The 23,883-nt window shown below is 50.4% G+C and overlaps 7 protein-coding genes across 7 annotated transcripts; 6 read left to right on the forward strand and 1 right to left on the reverse strand.

Moving 5' to 3' along the window:
• The first annotated feature begins 2 nt into the window (after window positions 1-2).
• Window positions 3-768, forward strand: B0T23DRAFT_166624 (DASH complex subunit Dad2-domain-containing protein). The gene is made up of 2 exons (XM_062832827.1): window positions 3-510; window positions 579-768. The coding sequence occupies exons 1-2, from the start codon at window positions 252-254 to the stop codon at window positions 710-712; spliced, it is 393 nt and encodes a 130-aa protein (XP_062691843.1). The 5' UTR covers window positions 3-251; the 3' UTR covers window positions 713-768.
• On the forward strand, window positions 769-1,538 carry B0T23DRAFT_166625 (uncharacterized protein). Its single transcript, XM_062832828.1, has one exon. The coding sequence runs from the start codon at window positions 886-888 to the stop codon at window positions 1,441-1,443; it is 558 nt and encodes a 185-aa protein (XP_062691844.1). The 5' UTR covers window positions 769-885; the 3' UTR covers window positions 1,444-1,538.
• A 95-nt stretch (window positions 1,539-1,633) lies between these two features.
• On the forward strand, window positions 1,634-4,360 carry B0T23DRAFT_320193 (uncharacterized protein; the record flags this gene model as incomplete). Its single annotated transcript, XM_062835159.1, has 2 exons — window positions 1,634-1,991; window positions 2,079-4,360. The coding sequence occupies 2 exons, from the start codon at window positions 1,634-1,636 to the stop codon at window positions 4,358-4,360; spliced, it is 2,640 nt and encodes an 879-aa protein (XP_062691845.1).
• A 1,401-nt stretch (window positions 4,361-5,761) lies between these two features.
• Window positions 5,762-8,920, forward strand: B0T23DRAFT_166638 (Alpha/Beta hydrolase protein). The gene is made up of 2 exons (XM_062832829.1): window positions 5,762-7,282; window positions 7,404-8,920. Exons 1-2 carry the CDS (start codon window positions 5,915-5,917, stop codon window positions 8,718-8,720), a joined length of 2,685 nt encoding a protein of 894 aa, XP_062691846.1. The 5' UTR covers window positions 5,762-5,914; the 3' UTR covers window positions 8,721-8,920.
• Window positions 8,921-14,070: 5,150 nt separating this feature from the next.
• Window positions 14,071-14,557, forward strand: B0T23DRAFT_405478 (uncharacterized protein; the record flags this gene model as incomplete). The annotated part of the gene is made up of 3 exons (XM_062839001.1): window positions 14,071-14,195; window positions 14,292-14,438; window positions 14,524-14,557. The coding sequence occupies 3 exons, from the start codon at window positions 14,071-14,073 to the stop codon at window positions 14,555-14,557; spliced, it is 306 nt and encodes a 101-aa protein (XP_062691847.1).
• Window positions 14,558-19,504: 4,947 nt separating this feature from the next.
• On the reverse strand, window positions 19,505-19,866 carry B0T23DRAFT_360242 (uncharacterized protein; the record flags this gene model as incomplete). Its single annotated transcript, XM_062836256.1, has 1 exon — window positions 19,505-19,866. One exon carries the CDS (start codon window positions 19,864-19,866, stop codon window positions 19,636-19,638), a length of 231 nt encoding a protein of 76 aa, XP_062691848.1. The 3' UTR covers window positions 19,505-19,635.
• A 1,839-nt stretch (window positions 19,867-21,705) lies between these two features.
• B0T23DRAFT_443689 (uncharacterized protein) lies at window positions 21,706-22,260 on the forward strand (the record flags this gene model as incomplete). The annotated part of the gene is made up of 2 exons (XM_062840873.1): window positions 21,706-21,926; window positions 21,981-22,260. 2 exons carry the CDS (start codon window positions 21,706-21,708, stop codon window positions 22,042-22,044), a joined length of 285 nt encoding a protein of 94 aa, XP_062691849.1. The 3' UTR covers window positions 22,045-22,260.
• Window positions 22,261-23,883: the final 1,623 nt, after the last annotated feature.

Genomic DNA, 23,883 nt, shown 5'->3' on the forward strand with positions numbered 1-23,883 from the left:
AGGTCCTATAAGCAGTACCTCAGAACCTCTATACTACCGGCGGCCACTAACAGCATCACCCAGCAGCAAGCAATCACAACAAGGAACAGCACGCTCTTTCCTCCCATCTTCCCGTCCGTCTTGTCAAGGACTTCCACCACTTAGATTCGACCAACGGCTCTTGACTACCATTTCCTGAACACACATGTAGATCTCCATAAACTCCCATCCTTTTCTTCTTCCCCATCACCAACGCCGTGACTGCAGCCACAATGTCCGCATTTCCTGCCAGAGGCTTTTCGTCCATGGGCGCAAGCACCACGGGCCAGTCTCCCGCCCTGGTTGCCAGAGTCAACGAGAAGAAGGCCGAGCTGGAGAATCTCAAGGAGCTGCGCGATCTCAGTGCGGCAATGGCAACGCAGATGGAGGCACTCGCACAAAAGCTGGCTACTCTTTCCGATGGAACAGAAGCCATTGCCCTTGTTCTTAGCAATTGGCATAATGTGCTGAGAGCTATCAACATGGCATCTGGTAAGCATCATTCACGCCATACTGGTAGCATCCCTTCCGGACGGTCCTTATTAACATGCCTGCCTCAGCCAAATTGCCCAAGCCAAGTGCAGGTGTCCAGGAGCCCTCAGAGGGAGATCTTCCCCAGACTCTTGTTCGCATCCCAACCGAACATGCGCCTGCACTTCAAGCACATGCAGAGGGAGCTGCAGAAGAAGAGTAAACCGGAGGAAGTGTCTGTCTTCCAGGTCACCTCGGTCAGCCAGGCTACACCATTCAGCCAGTCCTTCTTGGGATTGGCTGAGGATTCAAGTCAGAAGTAATCTTTTTTGAAGGATCAATGCTACTACCGCACCAAGGCGCTCTAAAGGAAACAAAATCAGGTCAGAAAGCTTCATGTTAGAGTCAGATGCTATGTGGACTGCCCTGTTTTTTTCTTATCGGTGCTGCCAGCCTCAGTCTGTACCTTCCGAGTACGAACAGGAAGAAAGGTTTAAGCAACTAGGGGTGGGCTTTTTCTACTTGGTCGCTGATAAAGAAGTCGGTTTTGGTCGAAGTCAACCAGGGGGTTGTTCGAGGAAGTCGCCGCTTCAAGACATCAGACAACCGCACCATGAGACCACGAACATTTGCAGCTACAAGTCCAGCAAAGGCACCGAGAACGAAGTGGAATGGCCCTCAAGCATCATGGTGAAGATGGGAAGGAGTTGTGGGCACGACCTTGACTGCCATTTCAAGAAAAAAGGAAGAGCGCCCGCCGCCAGTACTAAGACGCATGACGTTCTGGATGAAGCACAAAAGCCAACTGCCTTTAGGACTCCAACACAGTTTTCTCGACCACTTCAGTTGAATCACTTCCGTCGTCAGCCAAAGACTCCAGTGCCCAACTGCTACACCAACATAATTGTTCAATCAATAACCAACAAGTTTTCGATCAGCCTTCCCCGGATCTAGCCCATCACAATCTCACCTTTCTGGATAACGAGCCACCCCGCGTCTGCACAGAGATAATCTTGTCTTTTTCCCTTTGAGCGAAATTACTCTGGAATCCTTGTTCAGGCCAGTCAGCAACGCAATCGTCTGGCCTCCAGATCTTGGCTATTTCGGGAAAAGCCGATATTAGAACGAAGAATTAATTACAATCATGGCGACCGCCAGCACCTACCACCACCGACATGGAATCGGCTTCGATATCCACGACCATGGACTACACTCCAGCTGCACCCCTCACAGACTCGACAACAATCAGTTTTATGTCTTGGATCCCAATTCAGACACCGACAACGATCATAGCAGGAAGCCAGACAAGACTCAAACAATCAGTACCCTAAACAACTACTTGGGTAGCCCCAAGAAGGCAAATGTCAGGGCCAGAGTTACTGCAAGATACCAAGCTGACGGGTCTGAACTTGGAAACGAGACTGCTGGTCAAGTGCGCAAGAAACTAGGCGAAGGAGACAGTTCTGAGGCCGGTGCAACTATCTCCACATTTTTCTCAAAAGGTATGTGGCTCTCTCTACTAGTATCTGGGAATCAAGCTACCTTTGTGCAATGAAGACAAACTAACTTGAGTTTGACGAGTCTCTCAGAATTTGGGGAAACAAATCACCTTGCCCTGGAAAGTCAAAAACTCACCAGCAACGCAGAGCAGTTGGCCAAACATTACGCAGGTCACTTCGAGTGGGTTCTGTCATTGCCGGCAAAGACCCTGCCCGAAGGATGCGCTCATCCAGTCTGCTCTCACGATAACCCAGAGATTTGTGGCTATAGGGGATCCGGAGAATGTGCTCACCCAATCTGTTCTCATGAACACCCTGAGCGCTGTGGCTACCAAGGATCCGAAAACCCAAAAGAGCTGCTTTACTTTGGCTGCAACCTCGTCCCACGGCGTTCAAAGTCAATGCCGGATGCCAAGTTAGGCACCGACAACGGAGATCAAAGTGCTGATATATATACGGTTGTAGCTACTAAGCTCGACGGCGTCGAGCATAGCGACGTTGTCGTGAATAATACTGTTCCGACGAACATCACAATCCATCCCGACGAATCCCGTGTTCAGATGAGGCGCTCCCACATTACCCGCGAGACAATTGATGAGGAGACGGAGAGCATGATGGATGAAAGGGCTGGCAACTTTGAAACTACTATCGTCCAAATGGACGCGGATTCCATCTCCAGCATGGCTGAAGAGACCAGCCCTTACCATACGTACGATGAAATGCGCGATTTTCACGGAGAGGTTGACGTGGACCATCGACATGAGCCTCAGGTGAGCTTCGAGTCAGATTGTCTTCTGATCGGCGAATATCAGTATGAAGAAGAGAGAGATGAAGCTCGAGCATCAGATTCACATGCAGAAAATGACCGCCACATCCAAAACGAGTCCCGGATGTGGGAGACTGATTCATGTCACCGATACCACCATCATTCCTCGGAAACCGTGGATTCTTGTCAACAAGAGTCTCAAATGAGGTGGGAGACCGAATATTATCACAAATATCGTCACCGCCTCTCGGAGGCCATGGAAGACGAACACATGGAACCAACGAGACTATTTCCACCCATTTCGAGTCCTGCGTCCAGGATTGAAGACTCGGTGGAAGCTCTCGACAAGCTCGAGGATGAATTGGAAGCTGTCGATGACTTGGCGCGAGTCGACCGAATCTTGTCTCCTGTAGACGCAAGAATACCCTCGATGCAGAGCGTCCAGAGAACACCCAAGGCCGTCCCACCTCAGCGCACAAGCTCCAAGAGAACTGGACCTACCACGGTCCGCCCGAAAGATGTCGATCGCTCTTCATCGTTGCGGAAGTCAAGCTCGATGAGCTTTGCCGATAATAAAGCGGCTGCTGAGAAGAAAGGTACAGCAACCAGACCAACCAGCCTTCGGCCACCTAGGCCTCCGGCCAGGTCTAACAAAGCACCCACTGTGGCCTCGTTCGAGCTACCCGGAGAACCTGTGGCCCGCCGCCTCAAGGAAGAGCGTGCATCTCGTCTTTCACAAGGATATATTTCCGAAAATGCCCCGTCTATGGATGATTCCTGGACCGCCTCACCTCCCAAAGTTCGTGTCAGGTCCACCAGAACGTCCACGCGAGCCGCTTCTGAGCTACCCGGTCAGGCAATCTCACGTCGCAGGAGAGAGGAGTCGGAGGCCAAACAGCGAGCTGAGGAAGAGGACGGTAAGGGCCGCGGGTCCAAGGCTCGCTCGGTCCGTGCTAGCGTCTCGAGAGCTACGAATCCTCGCGAGACGGTCGTTAGTCGGGCGCGACAAGGGAGACCAAGTGTCGCTCGTACGTTTGATGGCAGCCATGCTAGCGGTTGTGTAGAGCCCCGTTCTCCTCTATCAAAGGCACCCGCTACAGCTTCTTTTGCGTCACCGACAGCTTCTTCTGCGAACAAGCGGAATGCTACTGTGGGCAGATCGGCCGCGTCGACCAAGCGACAGTCGTACAATGCGGCAACTCTTCCGGCGCGCGGCCGCTTGAGCATGATTGACTCGCTGTCGGCAGCCAATGCCGGTCGTGGCATCTCGAGGGCGTCGGCAGGTAGCAACCGCAGTGGCGTCACGGGCAGTAGCACGGTTAGCAGGCGTAGCACAGTGAGTGCGGAGGAGGCGCAGAAGCAGAGGCAACGGGGTAAGGAGGTATTTGCACGCGACAACGGCTATACGGCGGAACGTGAGAGAGAGCGGCACGAAAGAGAGGAGGCGGCGAAGAGAGCTCGAAAGGAGGCGGCTGATAGGTCTAGGATGCAGAGCCGCGAGTGGGCAGAGAAGCATGCACAGAAAGCCGCTACTCTTGGTGGAAAGAAGAAACGGGACAGCATGGTCGGGGGCTCTCAACCGATGAGGTTTCGCTTCACATCCTGAAGAGGTAGGGTTTGCACGATGGATTCGGCGTTTCGACGCAAGTGGGCGAAATGTTTGAGTTGGCGCGGAGTTGTGGCTCAGGCTTCGGCTTTGTTTTCATTTCGGTCTTGCATGATTCTCTCTTTTTCCGGCTTGGAGTTCAAGGTTTGTGTGAGCATTTTCATGGGGTGGTTGCATCGCAGTGTGAACTTTTTTTTTATCTTTTACTTTTTTCTCTTACTCGCGGTTTACGGTCTTATCGTGCTGGCTTTCTGATTTTTCAACTTGCTTCCTCATTTCATAGCTTTCGGAGCACCATCGTGACAGACATCACCATCTCTTGAGGGCCCCAGGTTGTTTTTGATGACCTTTATACACTGAGGTGCCCCGGAAATACCCTCGATCACTTACAGTACGGTTAAATGGACTACTCACCAACCGATTGGCCAACTGGGCTATTGGACGAGGCAACAGGTCTTTCGGTTTTAGGGCCGTTAGGTTCTTCTCGTACGCCGTGGCAACTGTTTGTCACACGAACTTATCTGTTAGCTCGCCGCTTAGTATTCTGAGCGCGTTTTGGCGGGGTTATTCTTGTTTTTTTCTTTTTATCAATTCAGCTTAGCCAACGTGGTCATGGTAGGAGACGACGCTGGATGTTAGATAGAATAGATGGAGATGGCAGAACAATCAACAAAGATCTTGACAGGACGCTTTTAACATGTGAGAAGGGTGTGGCAGTGAATCCAGAGTCAAGACGACGACGACGGCGACAAAGCGGGTGCCATGAGTACATTGCCCCCACTTTGATCTGTCTCGCATACCTTCCTACTCAAGACTCGAGATTTGGGCTTGTTACATAGGTTGTCGAGTTTGTGATACGCCCCGATCGCGCAAAGGGAAGGAGCATGTGAGAACTCGCTATTCTGCTCCTTCCTCTGCAGGACAGATTGAGGTTTCGCAGTCGAATGCACCTACCAACTTGGTATGAAAAGGACCTGGACGCAGCAGCGACTGACTGTCAAGTTAGCTCGATAGGCAGTCGCTCAGCTGAATCACCAACCTCACCGACTGCCAACAACGTCTCTCCCTTCAGTTTCTCCCTTTCGATCGAGTCTTATCGCTCAGTTGCGGCATTCCCTTGGTTTCAGTTGTGTCGGTTCGCATTATGTATACGGCTACATTACCTTGCCTTAGAAGCAGCCCGTGCATTCGACGTTCGACGCCCCACGCGCACAACAACCTGTTCAAATTTCAGTTCCAACATATGATCTTGCAGTTCATTGACTAGAAATATTTTCAAACGATCCGCCCTCCAGTCACGCAGTATCTTCAAAGGCTTGAAGCCAAAGCCATTGGGGGTTCAAAACCGATCTTTGAGTCCCCTTCTCGGTCACTTTCGCGCCACCTCTACCAGCACCCCGACCACAGGTACAGGTACCAACGAGCAGCTGAGCAGCATCAGCAACATGGAAAATAGGTAGCCGACAAGTATAGCGCGCTTTGGACTACGAGGACCGGCGAAGAGAACAAGCACCAACGTCGAAAAAAGCCTTTTGTTTCGCGAGAAGAGTCGCGATGCCAAGCCCGTTGCGAAGGCCTGTGCATGACGGGGTCCGTCTCGGCACCATATCCCGTGTCGATCACCAGACCCTGGATTCAGACGCCGCTGTCAGCGTCAATTCAGTGGAAAATGGGGAACCCCAACGGCCAACGTTGATCCCCGGATGGGGCAGTCCCAGTACTACCCATAGCACCCCGCTCGTAGCATCATCCACAGCCCGAGCTAGTGGTGACACCTCGAGCAGTGGGAGCTCGACTCCAACGTCCCTGAGCCCGCCGCCGCCTCCACATCTTCCCCTCCTCCAGGATGAGAAGCCCCGGTATGTACGACGACCGCCCGGGCTAATAAAGAGCTTGTCCAAAAAGATCATGTTCTGTTCAGCCTGGGTCTTCGTCATTGGCTTCCTGTGCGTCTGCCTATACAACTACCGATACAACGCCAACGGCCTTATCCCCTCGTTTGCTCCCTCGGACGTAGGCGTTCCCTCCAAGGAAAAGGGCACCCCGAGTAGTACCACCCAACACGGCAACTACGGCGACTCGAATGATAACGGCAAGGCAAACAGTAGTGATAGCACAGAAGCAGTAGTTTCATATGTCGACCCGGATCTCGAGCTAGGTCTTTCGTCCGCATCTTCTCCTTCGGTCCCAACTCCGACATCTCAGACTGCAGACACCAAGGACACGTCGTTTTACCCATCCACCACCTTGATGACCGCAACCATGACCATGACCAACGAAAGGCAGCCCGGCGCCACAGCCACATCACCTACAGTCACCTTGCGCCAAGGCCGGTACATTGGCGTCCACTTGTCTGTCGACTACCGCTTCCCCAAGGCTATTGAGGCCTTTCGCGGCGTTCCCTTTGCTCAGACCACCGGAGGGGAGAACCGCTTCCGGCCACCCAAGGTACTACCGGACTCCGATCAGACGTTCCAGGCTGTCAAGTTCGGCGAGAAATGTCCTATAGGAGGGACGGTAGGCAACGGATTTGGAGAAAACTGCTTGAATGCCAATATCTACAGGCCGGCTGGTCTGGTTGATGACGATGGACTAAAAATAGGGGACAGCAACAAGCGCCCAGCGTTGCTGCCCGTGGTTGTCTACATCCATGGAGGTGCCTTCAACGGAGGTATGGGCCCTGAACGCAACATGGCGAGCTTCGTTTCTTGGGCCGATGCACCTATGATAGGCATTAATTTCAATTATCGTGTCGGTGCCTTGGGGTTTCTCCCATCAGCATTGACGGCCAAGGAAGGGTTGCTAAATCTGGGGTTAAGGGATCAGACTATGTTGTTGGAATGGGTGAGGGAAAATGTAAAGGCCTTTGGGGGTGATCCAGATAATGTCACTATCATGGGACTCAGCGCTGGTGCGCATTCGGTAGGTTTTGTCTTCAGCCCTTTCATGTCTTTGATATCGTATTCCAATATGTCTTCATACACACCACATATAACTTCGCTGACCCAATATTCACTTATTTTTTTGTTCTTTTTTTTCTTAGATCGGGCACCATATCATGTACTACGCCCGAAAGGAGAGTCCGGCACCCTTTCACAGAGCCATCCTGGAGTCCGGCGCTACTACTGCTAGAGCCGTCCTCCTCCCGAACCACCCTCGTCACCTGGTCCAATTTCGAGAATTCCTCGCCGCTGCAGGCGTGGACGAATTGCCGGATGATCAGATCTTTGATCGTCTTCGCAAGCTTCCGCTCGAAACCATAGTCAGAGCCTCCAAGAAAGTATGGGACCGCTACGAACCCAGCGTCACGTGGCCCTTCCAACCCGTCATCGACGGGCTTCACGACCAACAACAAGCCATCAGCAACAGCAAGAGCGAGACCACCCCCGTCCTAATCCCCGACCTCCCCATCACCTCCTGGCGCCAAGGCAAGCACCTCCGCATCCCCGTCTTAACCGGCTTCAACACAAACGAAGGCGCCACGTTCATCCCCAGGCAAGCCAACACAAACGACGACTTCCGCTCCTTCTTCAAAACCCTCATCCCTACCCTCACTGACGCCGACCTCGCCGCCCTCGAGCACCTTTACCCGGACCCCGTGACAAACCCCTACAGCAGCAGCAACCCGTACCGCTCCGTCCCCGCCGGCATGGGAGCTCAGTGGGCCCGTCTCGACGCCGCTTACAGCCACTACGCCTACATTTGTCCAGTGCTGCAGACAGCGCACTTTATGAGCCAGGCGGGATTGCCGGTTCATGTCTATAGGTTCGCGGCTAGGGGAAACTGGGACGTGGCGAATCACGCGGATGAGGCACCTGTGGTGACGCATGATATGGATTTTTTGAGGTCATTTGGACCACCGCGACGGAGCAAGGGGTTGAGAAAGGTGGCAGATGGGATGAATGCTGCTTGGGGAAGGTTTATTAGCGGGGAGAATGTTATTGAGGTTGAGACGGACGGGAAGAAGGGTAGTGGGAAGAGGGTGGTGTGGCCGTTGTTTAAGACGCCTTTTGGGGATGGTGATTCGGGACTAGACCGCGGCGGCGCTGGGCACAAGACTGCGGAGAGAAATACAGAAAGGGGGTGGTCATCATCATCATCATTGTGGAAACAGAGCAGCAGTGGTGATGACGATGTAAAGCCGCCAGAGGGGACGGGCAGGATGATTGTCTTTGGAGAAGGGAACAACGAGCGGGCAGGTGGTAGTAGCCCTGGTACGCCGGCCAAGGAGGAGGTTCTCAATGAGATCTTGCTGAAGGCTTGCCGGTTTTGGTGGGATCGGATAGAGTTAAGTGAGGGCTTGGGTATACGTCGTGAAGAGATGGGAAGGTCTGGTAAAGGTACGAAGGCCAGGCTATGACTTGGGGGTTGACGATATGTGTAGAATGCTGAAGGCGAGTCTTCTATCTGCGGCTTACAAGTATCATTATGACCGAAATTACAAGGCATAAAACTGTGTGGTGTATAGTGCAGGATGGGCTTGCTCATGTTAGGTACTTACGTTATGAGTAATGGTTAAGAACAAGGAGGTTAGATGGATATCGGATAGGCAAATCCTCGTTTTTTTTTTTTTTTTTTTTTTTCCTTTTTTGGAATTGGTGGACAGGCGTTTTCGCCTCGGAGGAGAATGGGAAAGGGTTCATAGCAATGTTCAAATAGTATCACGACTATCGTGTTTACTCGTTACACGTCCACGATGTGCTCACCGTGAGCTTCTATCTCGGTGATTGTCTCAATGGGGACTGCATTCCTCGTTTCCAGCAACCAGCAGCATCATATCGCTACTTCATTATGGCGAATTTCTTCCCTAGCAAGTAACACGTGCATGCAACCACGAATATAACAAACAGAACAAGAGCCAGAATCAACAATGAAAAAGAGAATGACTGCCAAAGTGAGATTCTTGATACAAAAAAGAGAAGGAACGAGCCAAGAAAAAAAAAAAAAAAAAAAAAAAAGAAAGAAAGAAAAAACATACAACACCTGGGATTCGCTGGTCGTCACCGACCCAACTACTAGTCAGGCGATTGGTAGCTTATCTATGGGAGAGCGGACGGGATCCCGAGTTTTCTACCATCTATGGTCGTATGTGTTTATTTTTATTGGTAAAGGTGCTTATATTCTGTCCGTGGAAAAAATTGCTCAAGATCGCAGTATTGTATAAGTTGGCAGGACATGTTCGTCTTGGCACTTACTGTGCTTTGGTCACTTGATAGATTTTGCTTGTTTGTAATACGCAAATGAGTGACAACATGCGAAACCGGTTCGAGTCTAACTAACTAACATATCGAGCTTCGTAGTTTAAGGTTCTAGAGTAGATGGGAATAGTGTGGTAATCCGTTGTCAGGTGTTTAGGTACCTATGGTAGTTTGGTGTAGGCATGAGTTCAGCTTGGTGCAAGTCCGTAGAAGTCTTTGGTGGGTTTCTTGCGTTGACTTAACCACGGTTGAGCAAGTATACCAGGCGAAGCCTTCGTCATTACCTACGATACTCACCAGAGCGGATAATAGACGGCGAGACACGGGGGGCGGATTGTTTATTGAAGAACTGTCCACCTGGTGGTTGTACGTATCTGGTCTCTCTGGTAGCTCCAAGCAGTAGACATTCGCTCTAGTGGTTTACCGAGATACCTCAAGGTGTTTGAAACCAAGGAAAATCTCGCTAGCAGAGTCATCGTGTATACAAGATCGCTATTGCATAGTGTCTTCTTGTAATCATTCCCGAAGTGCTCAATTGCATACTTATGTCTGGGGTTACAAAGGTTTATTATCACCATGCTTTGGAACGGTTTTCTACGTATACTCGAGACTCATATTATGCGCTCTGAGATGGAGTCTCACTTGCCAAGTCTATTCTTTACTGCCGAGTGAGGAAGGGGTGCGTGTTCGCGTTGACTGTTTGTTGTTTCTGTTGATTGAAAATCATGAGGGGAGAGTTGGAGATTTTTCGCGCTCCAGTGATTTAGAGCCTCCCGCCGTCAAGCCTTGACTGTACACAGCTCATCACACTTGCTTCACATACCCCATACAAAACAAATCCCGAAGAGATCAGCAATCCCTCCCCGAAGAAAAGAATCCGAACCCCCGACCACCGACTTCGGACCTAAGAGTTAATTGAACCTCATGACGTTTATAACGCCCCACGGAACACGCGAGACGACATGATAGCTCATGTAGGACGATGTAATTAGTGGATATTACTGATGCTGCTGTTGCTGGGAGACCTATTGGTAGGACGGCTACTCATATGTACCTACACAGTAAGAGATAACGAGAACGATGCGGAGCAAGTTGAGGTCGTGTAACCAGCAAGGAATGATGTTATTTGAGTTCTGGCCCACTGCAATGTGTCTACCTGATGAAGTAGACATACATTTTGCAGTGATGTATAGTCTAGATCTTAAGGGACCGAGGCTTTGATTCTCGAGGTTTTGTTTCTCGCTTTCCTTTTCCTCTTTCCCTACTCGCGGCCCGCGTTGCAATTTCACGGTCAGATATTGCTGCAGTGCCCTGCGCCGGCGTCATAAAAAGTGACAAAACAAACTTATTCCGCTCCTGCCTCATTTCTAAACCCCCCCTCTCTCGCCTTCTTTCTCTCCATTTTTCCTTTTTTTTTTTTTCTATGTGGCTTCAGTGTGAACCAACCCAGTTGCATCGAGTGGATTGAAGCTGAGAGAAACAAACGAATAAGGGAGGCAGGAGGCAAAACTTGAAAAGGAAAAATAGGTATAAATATCCGGACCAGACACAATTGCTCGGTTCCGAGGCTATTGTTATGTCACCCGTGTAACCTTTTTTTTCTTTTTGTCGTAGTAGCCGAGACTTGTGTTGTTCTTGTGCTTGATAGGTCTTTGGAAAAGGAATGAATGGAGCAAACAATATCGTATGTGAACTTTTTGGTGATGATTTCCTGATGTTGACGGCTACAACGGTTGTGGGCTTTGAAGGAGTCAGATGGTTTTGCTCATTGTTCACTCATCTCGGACCCGATATGCTGACATTTTCCATCTTGATGGATCTTTTCTTTCTTTTTTTTTTTTTTTTTTTTTTTTTTTTTTTTTTTTTTTTTTTTTTTTTGTCTTTCACCGTTGCTATTTTTCTCCCTCGTTCCACTTTTCGTGGTCATCATCAGTTTACTTTGGACACTCCCTCTTTCCCATGTAATAGCTTCCAACCTCCTGTGGCATATGCAGCCGCAGCGCGAATAAGCCTCCTCGTTTTCTAGTGTGCAAATTGACGCGTGCAATGCATCACAGCTCATCTTGCAGTATTTCTAGGCGTTTCGTGATTCTGCGTTCATTATCCCTCAAGTTACATAGTAATAGCTCCATGCTCCTCATTCAAGTAGCTCAGATACCGACGGCAACAACCCCAGCTCTGTGATCTCATGATCACCTACCTACACACGAGAGGAGATCAAGAGTGAGGCAACTTCGCTTCCACATGCATAGCGACATAGTATGGCGGCGCCTCGGCAATGGACTGGCGGCAAGAGACGCGGATAGCCGCTCGAATAATATACTCAACATGCGCTTGACACTCGAAACGAAAAGAGCCGCATCTGCTCGCCCCCTGATCCGAACCCTGCCCGGTATGTTGTTCTTGCTGTACTGGCTGGATAAGAAGATAGAGATGTAGGAAGCCGTAACGGTAAGGTCGTGACTCTCAGTTCGGTCTTTCCCCTTTTCACAACGTGTGCTTTTACATAGTAGGCGGGTCACTTGACCTTTATCGAAGGCGAATTCGTAAGGATGAGGAAATTAACGATGTCATGTATGTAGCTGCCCATGTCCTCGTTTACCACCGAAAATCAAGTCATATTGTCCACTCGATTTCGGATTAAAGTGAGATATGATGTATTTCGGCGAGAGTGACGTATCGCAAGGTTTCTGCACTACATCATGAGCATTCAGCACTTCTTGTTATAGTAACCCCCAATCATCCAATTCTCGGTATTGATTGTGTTACCAAGGTGGCTTGTTTATGGTGTTTCATTGAAGTGATACATACCTGCTTGCCTATGACGCCCTGATAGCCTCGCCTGGGGCCTGGTAAACAAAATGATATAGCAGAGGCTCAGAAAGCAGGAAGTTTGGTTCGAGTTTGAGTATGCGATTGTCTTATAAACATATACCCGGAATTTCGTAAACAATTTGATGTTGTGTCAGTAGATCCGGACCGTTGCTTGCTCATGTCGTCCAGAAATAGGGGAGTATGTCTGGTCAGTTGAACGAGATTTAGCATCTCAACTTTTCTCCAATGCTTGCTTAGACCGAACCCAGTTCATCTTTCGCGGTTCATACCAGACTGATCTAGGTATGAGTGATTCATCATTCTCACTGACCACACGACCGAGTAGGAGCCTCATCCAGCCTTGCGCTCTAGAAAACAATGGTCCGGAGAAAGCAACCATCTATCATCCGGCAAAACAGTCATCCACCTATACGCTCTTTCACCTGACGTTCCCAACCCTTCGACGTCGTGACCAGGCATACCCCCTGATGTAAGCTGAGCCTTGCGACATCAGCTGGTGCAAGATGGAAAACCGGAGACCCCAGAAGATGTAAAAGGTAGCACACAGAGCAGGGAATGACATCGAGCTACTGCAGGTGCAATGGTATTAGGGATAATATAAGGGTCCAGGTTCCTGCAAGGAGGGATTCGCAATCTCATAGTTTCATGAAAGGGGCTACACCACTGACTCGCATGACACATAACGCCTATCAGAAAGGAATAAGAAGAGCATTGAGAGCGTTGTGTGCCGGTAGTAGTCGGTGTCTCATCACTGTGTACATCCGCCATTGACGATGGCATTTTTATTGTGACGATAGGATAGCTTCTAATGAACTTGGTTTTCGCCACTGTGAATCAAGTCACAATCTAGCCTTTAATTTGGTATCAAGGTTATAAACTCGATAGCCATAGCAAAGATTCCGCTCCAGCAAGAGTAGCAGCTAACAAGAGGTTGTCCCCATGGAGACCTTCTGATGAGTTAAAGAGAAGAAAGGAAATCCGGCACCAAACATAATCACCTGGTACACAATGGTAATATGGATCGCCTTTCCTGCAACTGTAAACATTTAGATTGGCTCACTCACAATCGTTCCACGGCATGGTAAAGCAGGGCCCTACAACTATCGTGAAGAAAGGTTCCGGCTGCTGGAGGGCATAGTTTTGTGTACGCCGAATATCAGTGGCAATCCGCAGTGGGTGAATCGAGACCACTACCTCGTTTCTGAAACGGTTGATGTGATAAGCCCTCCCCACACTTGGAGTCAATATGCCAATGAAGAGGGGTGCAATCAACAATAGTAGGGAGTTCAAGGACTAGCTTGGGTCCCTTTTTCCTGATGTCATGGTCCGCCTGAAAGGGTGTGTATCTGTGAGCCAGCCTCCAGAGCCGGCGTCCGATAGTTGAGCAATGAATGTTACCCACCTACATCACACACCACACACTTGTGCACAGTTTCGGGGCTATATTCGATAACAGTTACACTTGCTCTGGACAGATGGCAGATATGCGCCCTCGGGTGATCGCAGCTTTTTGGTGGCTCAAATGTTGATCCCGCTGGTGAGAGACAGAGGAAGGAAGGAGGAGTCAAGGTAGCGTAGAACATGCACGCCATCCCCCCATCCATTTGGAGACAATCCTTTCCGCACACGCACACACGCACAACTCCGTACTTGTATACACATTTGTGACTTTCAAACATGCGCCCAGTGGGTGTCCACGGAGGTGCTGATGATCACTGCGGTCCCGTATACGACGGGACAAAGCGACAGGCTCGGGAGAGAGCGGCATACACGGGCCCGGCTATGCTGCATGATAATCGTCTGTATGTCTCACAGAGTGAAACCGTGAGGTGATGGCCGTCTGCCTTGGCGTCGCGTGGAAATGCTAAAGAGTTTTCATACACAGGAGGAATGTGTAGGGGAAAAAGCAACGAGGGCGTCATTATCTGCCCATTATTGTCTCTCCTCAAGGTCGGCGGCAAACTGCAGCTCCTCTTCTGTGTCTCTGAGGCACCAGCCCGACCGGATCGAGGTCAACACCCGCAGCCAGCCGAGCGTCGAGACCCGTACGCCAAGCCAGTTCGAAATGCCCAAGACAGCAAAGGGCACCGAACGGCTGGAAGGGCAGCTTGATAGAACGCTGCCGTCAAGTATGTACATGGAGGATTTCTCTAGTGACGGGTAGGTGCACGGGATGGCCAGACTGGTAAAGCATCGCAAACCCTTTCGGGAAAGCCGTGCATACAGTAGTGGTATGCCTCACGGGCAGAACTTGGGACAAGCTAATTACTGTTGAAGTTAGCTTCGTGAAGAGAGACAACGGCCAAGAAGGAGAAATTCGGCATTTGCTGCGCAGGTGTTCACCTAGACAACATCACCACCACCCTTCGATGTAACCGTGACGCGCGTGCTTTTAGCGCTAGCTGCATCGGCGTCCACATGACCATGCTAGCTGGCGATAGACATCCATGGCAGCAACGAAGACGACGAGTTCGATGATAACTATCGAAGAGTGATAGCTTGATATAGGACCTAAGATAGAGTGAGCATGGAGAGTCGATATAGGGAGGGGGTTTGGGCTTCCGAGATAACCGCTACCTACCAGAGATAAGACTACCTACTAAACATGGCATGTTGTGAAGTTGAATACGACGGGATCGCCCTCCATTCACATTTCTCCATCCCACCCTATACCGGAACTGTTAATGCACAAAAGAAAGAGTTTCTCATGACCCATCATCATCATCGTCACACGCTACGGTATGAGTGAACCTTGCAAGACTTCCCACAGTTGGCAGTGCTACTGTGTACGAGATTGACATTCCGTTGGCTACAACTGATGAGGAGGAAGGGAGGCGACAGAAAATAGCTGAGACGTGGCTTGCGAGGGAATGCTTCTAGACTGGAAACTGAAGCTCGTTCTCGTACGGCCCATGTTGCTCCTACGTGTGTACTCGGTAAAAGTGCCTCAGCAGGAGTGACACAGCGTCAAGCGAGCATCATATCGCCGCGGATTTGCTCTGCCTAGTACTGGTCTTGCTTTTTTGTCTCTCAAGGTAAGCCGGCAGTTGTCGTGGACATTGCATGTTTCGGCAGATGTAGGTTGAGAAGAGACGAGAATGGGATTTCGCATGCAGTTCGCTTCCATTCGTTTGTCTGACGCCTTCCTCTCCCTTGCTTGTTGATATGGATGCTCGACCGTTGAGGAGGTGGGTCTCGGGTTGGTGAGGTGCTTGGGGGATGGAAGGAGCCCTGAGGGTCGGGTGGTGGAGACTGCAGAGTGCACCCCCCCACCCCAAAAAAACACGGTGAAAGGCAACCACGCTGCCACGGGCCTTCCCGCTCAAACAGCGTGTGAAACCCCACCGTGTGCTTGCTGACTGGCTTGCTTTCGGTCACTTCTCATTCTTCTTTCTTTCTTTTTCCTTGCTCAAACCATGCGAACCATGCTCATCATGACTCTCAACACGAGTCGCCCTTCCTTTTTCTCGTGCCTTGCTTGATCCAGAACCAGAGACAACCGCAATCTCCGGTCGTTGACGGTTCTCCGATAATTGATGCATAACATAACGCTGCCGACGAACCGACTTCCCCAGCACGCCAAGCATCCATCATGGCGAGATGGCATCATGACCTTCTTCAGTTTGGGCACTGACCATGGGAAAAGGGCCTACTGGTGAGTGGTCCCGAGACCTGTCCACACAAGTATGGACATGGCTTTGAGGCTCTTATCATTCTACGCGATACCAGCGGTAGATGATGACCAACACTGGCTGACCATGTGTCCTCTAGCTCTTACACACGCTAAGAGGTGAGATTAGGTTCAAATCGACAGCCGCCCCGTCCAAGTCTGCTCCTCCTCTCTGCGCGGGAAGGGCAAAACCCAAGCCCAAGGTTGCGGGTTGCTGGATTACCCGCTCACTCATCCATTAGCCATCACATTCCAGGCAGTCGTTTTGCTCCCACCAGTTGCCAAGTGGTTACCAAAAGGGTGTTGACTTCCGAACAAGCTTGTCAAGTCGACACTAGCACCAACATTCGCCCCAATGTCCATTGACATGATATCCCCAAACATCGGTCGGTATCCCCACGGCCGAAATGAGCTGGCGAGAGGCAAACTTGAACGGGATGGCTTGAACAAGCAGTTGGTAGCGAATCGGCCTAGTATATTTGCCATGGGGTGGTGGCTTGGTAACTGGGTGTCTGTCGGCCGCCGGATCACAAGGCTTCCACGCCTTTAGGTCAACTAGTCTACGGAGGCAAGCACCGAAGGAGGCACTGTTCCCGCATGTTTGGGCAGTGCTTACCATGTCTGAGAAGGTTTGTTTGCTTCAGTCATCTCCTGATACACACACGGTAGGCCTAGCAAGATATGTCCAGCAGATCTATAGTATTCTCCCTTTTGTGATCACGCCTCTGGTAATGCTGAGCAAGACCGACGACTATCGGGAGGGTTCCATACCAGTGATATTGGTTGGATACCGGCGGTCCGGCGCTGCTCTCGCTGTTATCTCTCTTGCCGCTCACGGTCAGCCGCTTCGCTCACCGGTCATCTGGCGGCCAGTTTCAACCTCGAGCAGTGTTTGATGCTGCTACACGGTAGCATAAGCACTCTGTAAAAACTCAGGTTGACACAGTCAGTTATGGTAAAAAGCGAGAAGAAAGACAAGGCACCCAGGACGAACTCTAGCCCTGTATCTGTGTGACTTTATCTTGAAAGAGCACATGGCACCCTTGATCCCATCGGTCCCGAGTCCTAACGTTCCTAGCGTGTAACCTCTCTTCCACTCATGTCTGGTTTCCTGTTGTTTTTTTTTCATTATTTTCAGATTACTATTTCCCTGTAATTTCATGTTTCAACTCACAAAACAGGTTTAAGCGCAGCCGAGTGTCCGTTTTACAGGTCAGGCAAACAAGCCTAGCAAGAATCTTGGTCGAAGGAAGTTATCTTCGCCCGATATCTGGGTGCCGTGATAGATTGGGGAAAGCTAGACGACTGTGCCCGTGCAACATTCACTTTTGTAGCCTCGGAACGAGAGCAACACTGTCTTTTCAATCGACTTAGTCGTCGTTCGTTAAGGCACTTGCTCGTCCTTCATCCTTGTTCGTTCGTGTTCGGTTATCCTACCGAGCCACCATAGGACAAAAACATTGATCGTCCCACACCATCGAAGAAGGAACCCACGGGTTGACAGATATTGGATCTTTGTCTTTTCAGGGAGGTCCGAAGCAGGCAGAAGGCTATGGTTTGGAACTTGCATTTGGCTGCCTGCCTTGCAGCCTACAAGCGAACGCCCTATGGCCGCATGCTTGTCTGCCACACTGTCTTCTTGCCCATTCATTGCGTGACGGTGCTAAAGGCCCCCTGCCATTGCCACCCACACCAATATCCCATCCGCAGCACCACTGCAGCGAACAACTCTCATACTATGTACACTAGTCACTGGACTCTTCCAAACTCTGCACGCAAGAAAACCCCCTTCGTCATTCATTACTTGCTTCGTACACAGTGAGGGATTCCTGATACAGCGCACTACACGGAGGAAACCCTGGAGGCAGGGGATTTACATCCGAGGAGAGAGGAGGGGAGGGGTGAAGATATTCTCTCTGCCTTTTCCATCAATGGGCCTCTCTCTTTCTCTCTCTCTTTACTTACCCGCCCTTCTTTCCTTTCTCTCTCACATTTGACCTCTTCCAGAAGCCCAGAGAGTCTATGATAGCTGGAAGCCAGCTGGGAAGCTGTCGTGGCCGGTCAAACCATAGACAGAAGCAGAACGGTTGATCGAGCTGACCATTCACATGGATCACCGAAGGACCCGGGCGACGATTGTGTACACACTGTAGTGTATTGCGTACATAGTATTGATGGCAAACTGCTCGCATCGCGATTGCATCGCATTCCAGTTCCATCCACCCAAGCCATCCACTTCTCCCATGTTGCACTTTCTACTATACGCTCTTACTGCGTGATGCGCGGGGTGTGTGTAGTGTAGTGGATTGGTAACTGGCCTCATGGCAATTCTCCGGTAGGTACACTATGTACTGGACGGGTGCGGTGCCCTGTCGTGCCTGTAGCACCGGCGCTGTATTGTAGTAGCCCGGAGGCTTTTGGGATCGGCCTCTTCGAGAGGGGTCGTCCATTGCTCCACGCTCAGAATGGTGGACTCGCGGAGAACTGGTAGTGTAGTGTACACGAAAGGAGGGTTGCTTTTTCCCCTGTATTCCAACGTTCTTCAGTTCTTCTTCCCCAGACGGGAACTGCACGATGGGACGATGGAGTTGCTGCTGGTGGTTCCGTTGGGCGGAGTAAACAAGGGGAAACACCTTGTCACCGCCAGTATACTACCTACATATCCACTTCCTCAAGCGATTTTCTCGTGTCTGATGTTTCATTCCGCCTTTTCGGTCGGTTCCTACTGTTTTCTTTCCTTGTCGTTCCGCCTTTCTTGTTACGGGGGAAATGGTGGTTCGGGTTGTTTGCCGAACGCAGAAACGTAAAGCTGCATACATGGCACGTACACTCACTTGCAAGACCACACAAAAGGAAGATTCACTGTGAGATACTCTAACAAGAAAGTGTACAAGATAGGTAAAGTACTGTACGAGAAAAAGGGGTCAACCCCTCCGTGCGGTAGGGAGTTTGGAAGCAATTCAGCTTTCTCGATGTGGGAATTGGTGGGGATTAGGGGATGAGGAGGACGATGGACTTGGCCAAGGGTTTCGAGATCGAGGTTTTCCATCTTCCATCACAATTTCCAAGTTGACGGAGTGTGAGGGGTCAGGGCATCTCAGGGTCGTGCGGAAGTAGCAACCCTGGTGGGGGAGAACATGGTTCGTCGAATCGGCTGATCGTTCCTGGCAGCTGGCCCTCACTGCAACGGCCCTGGCCCTGGCTTGCTTGCTTGCATTGGCTCCACAAGTTGAGCCCCACAAGGTTGAAATGCGGAGGTGGAGCACAGTAGCAGTGACTAGTGGGCTCCTTCCTTCGTGAACCGGGTGAGGTTGGCAGCAAAGAACTGAAGGGAGGGGACCTAAACACCGTGACCGCTCTGACACGGTCAATTGCTGACTAGACGTGTTCCGATCGTTGAGCACCGAGGTAGATCTTTCATGAGACTATTGGGAAAGTGCCCTGAGAAGTTGTTTGCTCCCTGATCCATACAATCGATCCTTTCCTCTTGCAGCGTTCGATCTGATTTCTCTCTTTGTGTACCACCCTCTCTGGACTGAGCTCCCCTGATCACCACCACCGCATTGCACACTTCAGAATAAAGTCGTGGAGCGGGAACGAATGTGACTGGATGCCAGATAATGAAGGTCATGCTTTACAACCGGGTGGATGGACACGGGGATAAGCATAGGGGAAAAGGAATCCTTGCAGGGACAAAGAGTGGACGGCCGATTGTCGTCGGCTTTCCTCCTTGCCTCCGTACCGGGGAGCTGACCTTCTTCTCTCTGGAACCTGTCCGCTTGGGCAGCAGTCTCTGGGGGCATTACAAGAAACTTGGAAGTTAGGGTCTCTTTAGGGTCGCTCTGGGGAAGAAGACACAGGGGGAACGAAAGGGTCGTTGTGATCCCCTGACATCGACCTGTTTTGGTACGTACCTTAACAAAGGCATTTTACTGTGTACCCACAGAAACCTCGTCTTCACGCTCGGCTGTGAGCCCAAGCACTCCACTGTACTATGGTGAGATGGGTAAGTTTAACCCCCATGTCATGTCGATGAACACACAGTGCTCACGAAGCTTTCTCTGTAGTGGTCCGTGCAAGATACCTGACATGGGGGTTAAACTTTTGCTCCCAACCACAGTACACTAGGTAGAACATTGAGTGTGGGTGGTAGAAGTGCTACGCGATAGTCCATGTCTCAGACCAAGTACCTACTAGTGTACGCCGTCCAACTCGATAGCCCAAGGACGTCATCAACGAGTCAGCCCAAAACGGGACTTTCATATCTTGGAACAAATGGCAATCTCAGGACCAGATGACAATGGAGATCTGGCAGGCTGATCAGACTACCGAGATATGGCGGGGACGGACATTGTTCATCGAAACCCGCTCATGTTGCAATATCTTGGCTTTCTTTCCAGTCACCCAGTGACTAGTCAAACCATCACGCTTGTGTATCACATCGTTCATAGGAGCCGCAATCCAAGATCTTAACCCTGCAAGTTAGGTCCCTCGCACAGGTTTCGGCCATATGGCGTCTTTTTGGCACCATATTTGACAACGACAGGATTGACAGCTGGACAGTCCCACTGGAGTCTCGGTATCAAGCGATCCCAGATAGATACCAATCCTCTGGTAAATCTGACTTTTGGAGCCTTCTGACTTTGACATCCGGATCCGCGTCATCAACCCAACTCCATCACGGCATTCACTTCCTTTGCAGTAGTGCAGTTTTACCATCAACTGTGTACATACCTGCCCGACACGAAGACGAAGTCGACGTCGTTGGGTTCATTACCCCCCGGTGAATGAGGGAAAAATTCCACTTCCATACTGGCGGTAACCAGACAAACAATGTGCGGTAAAGCCTTACTGCGTAAAAAGGATCCACTTTGTCAGGTCAACTCATGCAACTAGCGACCTGAGCAGTACCTGAAATCCACATCAAAAGGGCGGTGATATGCAGGTATCTCAAAGGTCAAACAAGCGGTGATGGACAAAAAGCAACGCGAAGCAACGCTGCGAGTGGAAAGAAACCTCCCTTGTTTGAAATTTTTTATCCGCTAGAAGACGGCGGGAGTCTGGGCGAGCTCCCCCTCTCGCATCGTCGCCCGCTTGGGTGCTTGCGTGGGGACGGGCAGTAGTGTACTTAGCGGCTTACCGACGGTACGAAATGAGTAACCCTTTCGAGCTAACAGCTTCCCATGCACCCGAAACGCCCGTGAAATGGAGTCTGCTGGTGGTGAGAAAATACGTGTACACGGGGCAGAGTTAATTTGGGACTCTGCGGGAGCTTTCTTTAGCAGTAAGCTACTGACTACCTCTAGGTACTACATAGCTCCTTCCGCCCGTCAACACAAAGTGGCTGCCAGGTGTCAATGATCTCACTAGGAAATTGGTACCAGACAAGCAAAATGGCGAACCGAGTTTACGATGCTGTGGGTTTTCGATCACAGGGAAGAAGGGGACGGGCGCCTGGAAAAAAGGGAGGGAAAGCGCAACTGGAATCTCCGAAACTGCCCGGCATTAACAAATCAAAGAGCTTGCTGTTCATTTAACCTCCCTTTTTCTTCGGTGTTATGCTCTTCTGGCTTTGCTTATTTTGCCCAGATCTCCGACAGGTAGCTTTCAGTTGTCAGTTTTTGTGTTGCTGATCGTCGACAATGGCTACACCCCTCCCCCTGGCCTTTGAGGATCTACCCCTTGTTGTTGTTGTTGTTGTTGTTGTTGTTGTTGTTGTTGCTGTTGAGTTGCCTGCCGAAGCTCGCTCGTCAACCAACCAGCCAACCAACGCCCAGAAGGCCTTCACGCCCTCAAAGTCCATCACCGTGTCCCGCTTATGTACTACTGTGTACTGCGCCCAGCAGAACAGCAACTGCGAGCCGTACGTACACCAGGTCTCTAAGACAATATCAACCATCCTCCCATCTTATCAAAGCACGAAAGGAAATGAGCGCTACGCCAAAAAAAGTCTAGCCCTTGACTCTGAGCCCATCCTCTGAGCCCTCCTTCTGAACCTCGAGTCCTTTCTTGGCAACACTCGTGAAGTCTGTGAACCAATCAGACCGGCAAATCTGAAGTTACTGCTCACTTTGGTGCATCTCGTCTTGGGACTTCTTCCTTTTCAGCTTTGCTTATTGCGGATTCTCAAAGCGGGTTTACAGGGAAAGGAACGTATCCTTAACAAATTAATGGTGAGAGTTGTAACATGCGTTGACCGGAAGGCAAACGTACTGTTCTGTCTTACGAGGGCCGCCTTTGATTTCTCCGAGTCGCAAGTCGCTAATATCCAAACTGCACCCTTCACTCGTCCCTAAATATCGGTAAATATGCATGAGGCTGGAAAAGGTAAGACGAAACCCGACAAAAGGAGGCAAATGGAGAAAGGACTGACTGTGTAAATTCGAGAGCGGCTCGGAGTGCGCCTGGCTGCATAATCCACTGTTGATAAACACGCGCAGTAAAATATGTATCTACATACATCGACAAACACATGTACACTACACGATCCTACCTACACTACTCTTGGGATACATGCACTGCAGCACTACTGTATGTACGCTCTATTAGGCAAGAAACATAGCAAACTAATGTCAGGTACAACACGGTTAACAGCATCGTGATAAGGTACTGGAATGGCAACATGACATCGACACAAAGTTAACATTGACGGAATGTTTTGGATTTCATGATATCGAAGCTTTGCATATTGTCAAGACATTTGTTAGAGAGGGCAAAAGGGCCAACGACAGGCAGCAACCAATATCACCAAAAAAAAAAAAAAACAATCCAGACCGGCGCGTGGCCCTTGCTTCTAAAGTGCAACACTTTGCAACAACGGAAACAGTGCCTAACAAAAAAGACTGAAACCGAACTGAGCCGAGACACGGACACCACAGCCCAGGCAGGCAGGCAAAGCGGGAGAAAAGTTTATTGATGTTAGTCTTCCTCTACCTATTCAACTGACCCTTTCTTTCCCGCCAGGGCAAAGCTCCGAAACAAACCAAGAAAAAAAAAAAAAGAGAGTGTTTGTCGGTACTTAAAGTCCGAACCTACCCCTGCCCTATCCGGTGCACGTCTCTCTTCGAGTCTCTCTTTGATTTGCTCGGAAGTTTCGGTGGTAAATGTCTTGCCTCTTAACCTGGTTTGGGGATATTTGCCCAGCTGTCTCTGGAGGTCAAGGCTAGGTGTACCTAGGTATGGTGTTGCACTTGGCCTCACACAGCCCAGCTCCACGCGTCGTCTTACATACACAGTCCATAGGTAGTCTCGGAAGCTTTACCTTACCTAGTGTAGACCAAACTTGCCAAGAAAGAACCCTTTGGAAGACACCTCCTGGATCGTTTCTTTCCTTTTTTTCTAGTGTACTCATTTTCCTATCTTCACATGTGTCAAACATGTGTTGATAGCGATGCTGGGCGAAGGCGTTGTTGGTAAGCGTTGTCAGAGCCTGTCAGAGCACGCGCGCTCAACCCCCCAAGACACAAGAAAAGCCAGAAAGCGGCTGTGACGGGAATCGGGTCAGGCCACCAATGATAATTGCCCTTCTGACTTGCGACGTTTGGTCTGATCATCGCCTGGTCGGTGGTTTGTGTCACCCGGCGAGCCAGGCGGCCAACGAGGTAATCACTCAGTGGTGTGGTGGTGTGGGGGTGGTAGGCGCAGGCAGTGATGAGACGAGGAGGTAAAACTGACAGAAGCCAATGGAAAGATGGTTGAAGTAAAAGAAGACGGTACGGCAACGTGACGACGGGTAGTAGATGAACAGGTGTTCGTTGTGACGATTACCAACCGACAGATACATAGACGGACGCCTGGTAATGCAAGGTTTATCAACTTTG

The sequence above is a fragment of the Neurospora hispaniola genome (assembly GCF_033458365.1).
Source record: "Neurospora hispaniola strain FGSC 10403 chromosome Unknown B0T23scaffold_5, whole genome shotgun sequence".
NCBI lineage: Eukaryota > Fungi > Ascomycota > Sordariomycetes > Sordariales > Sordariaceae > Neurospora > Neurospora hispaniola.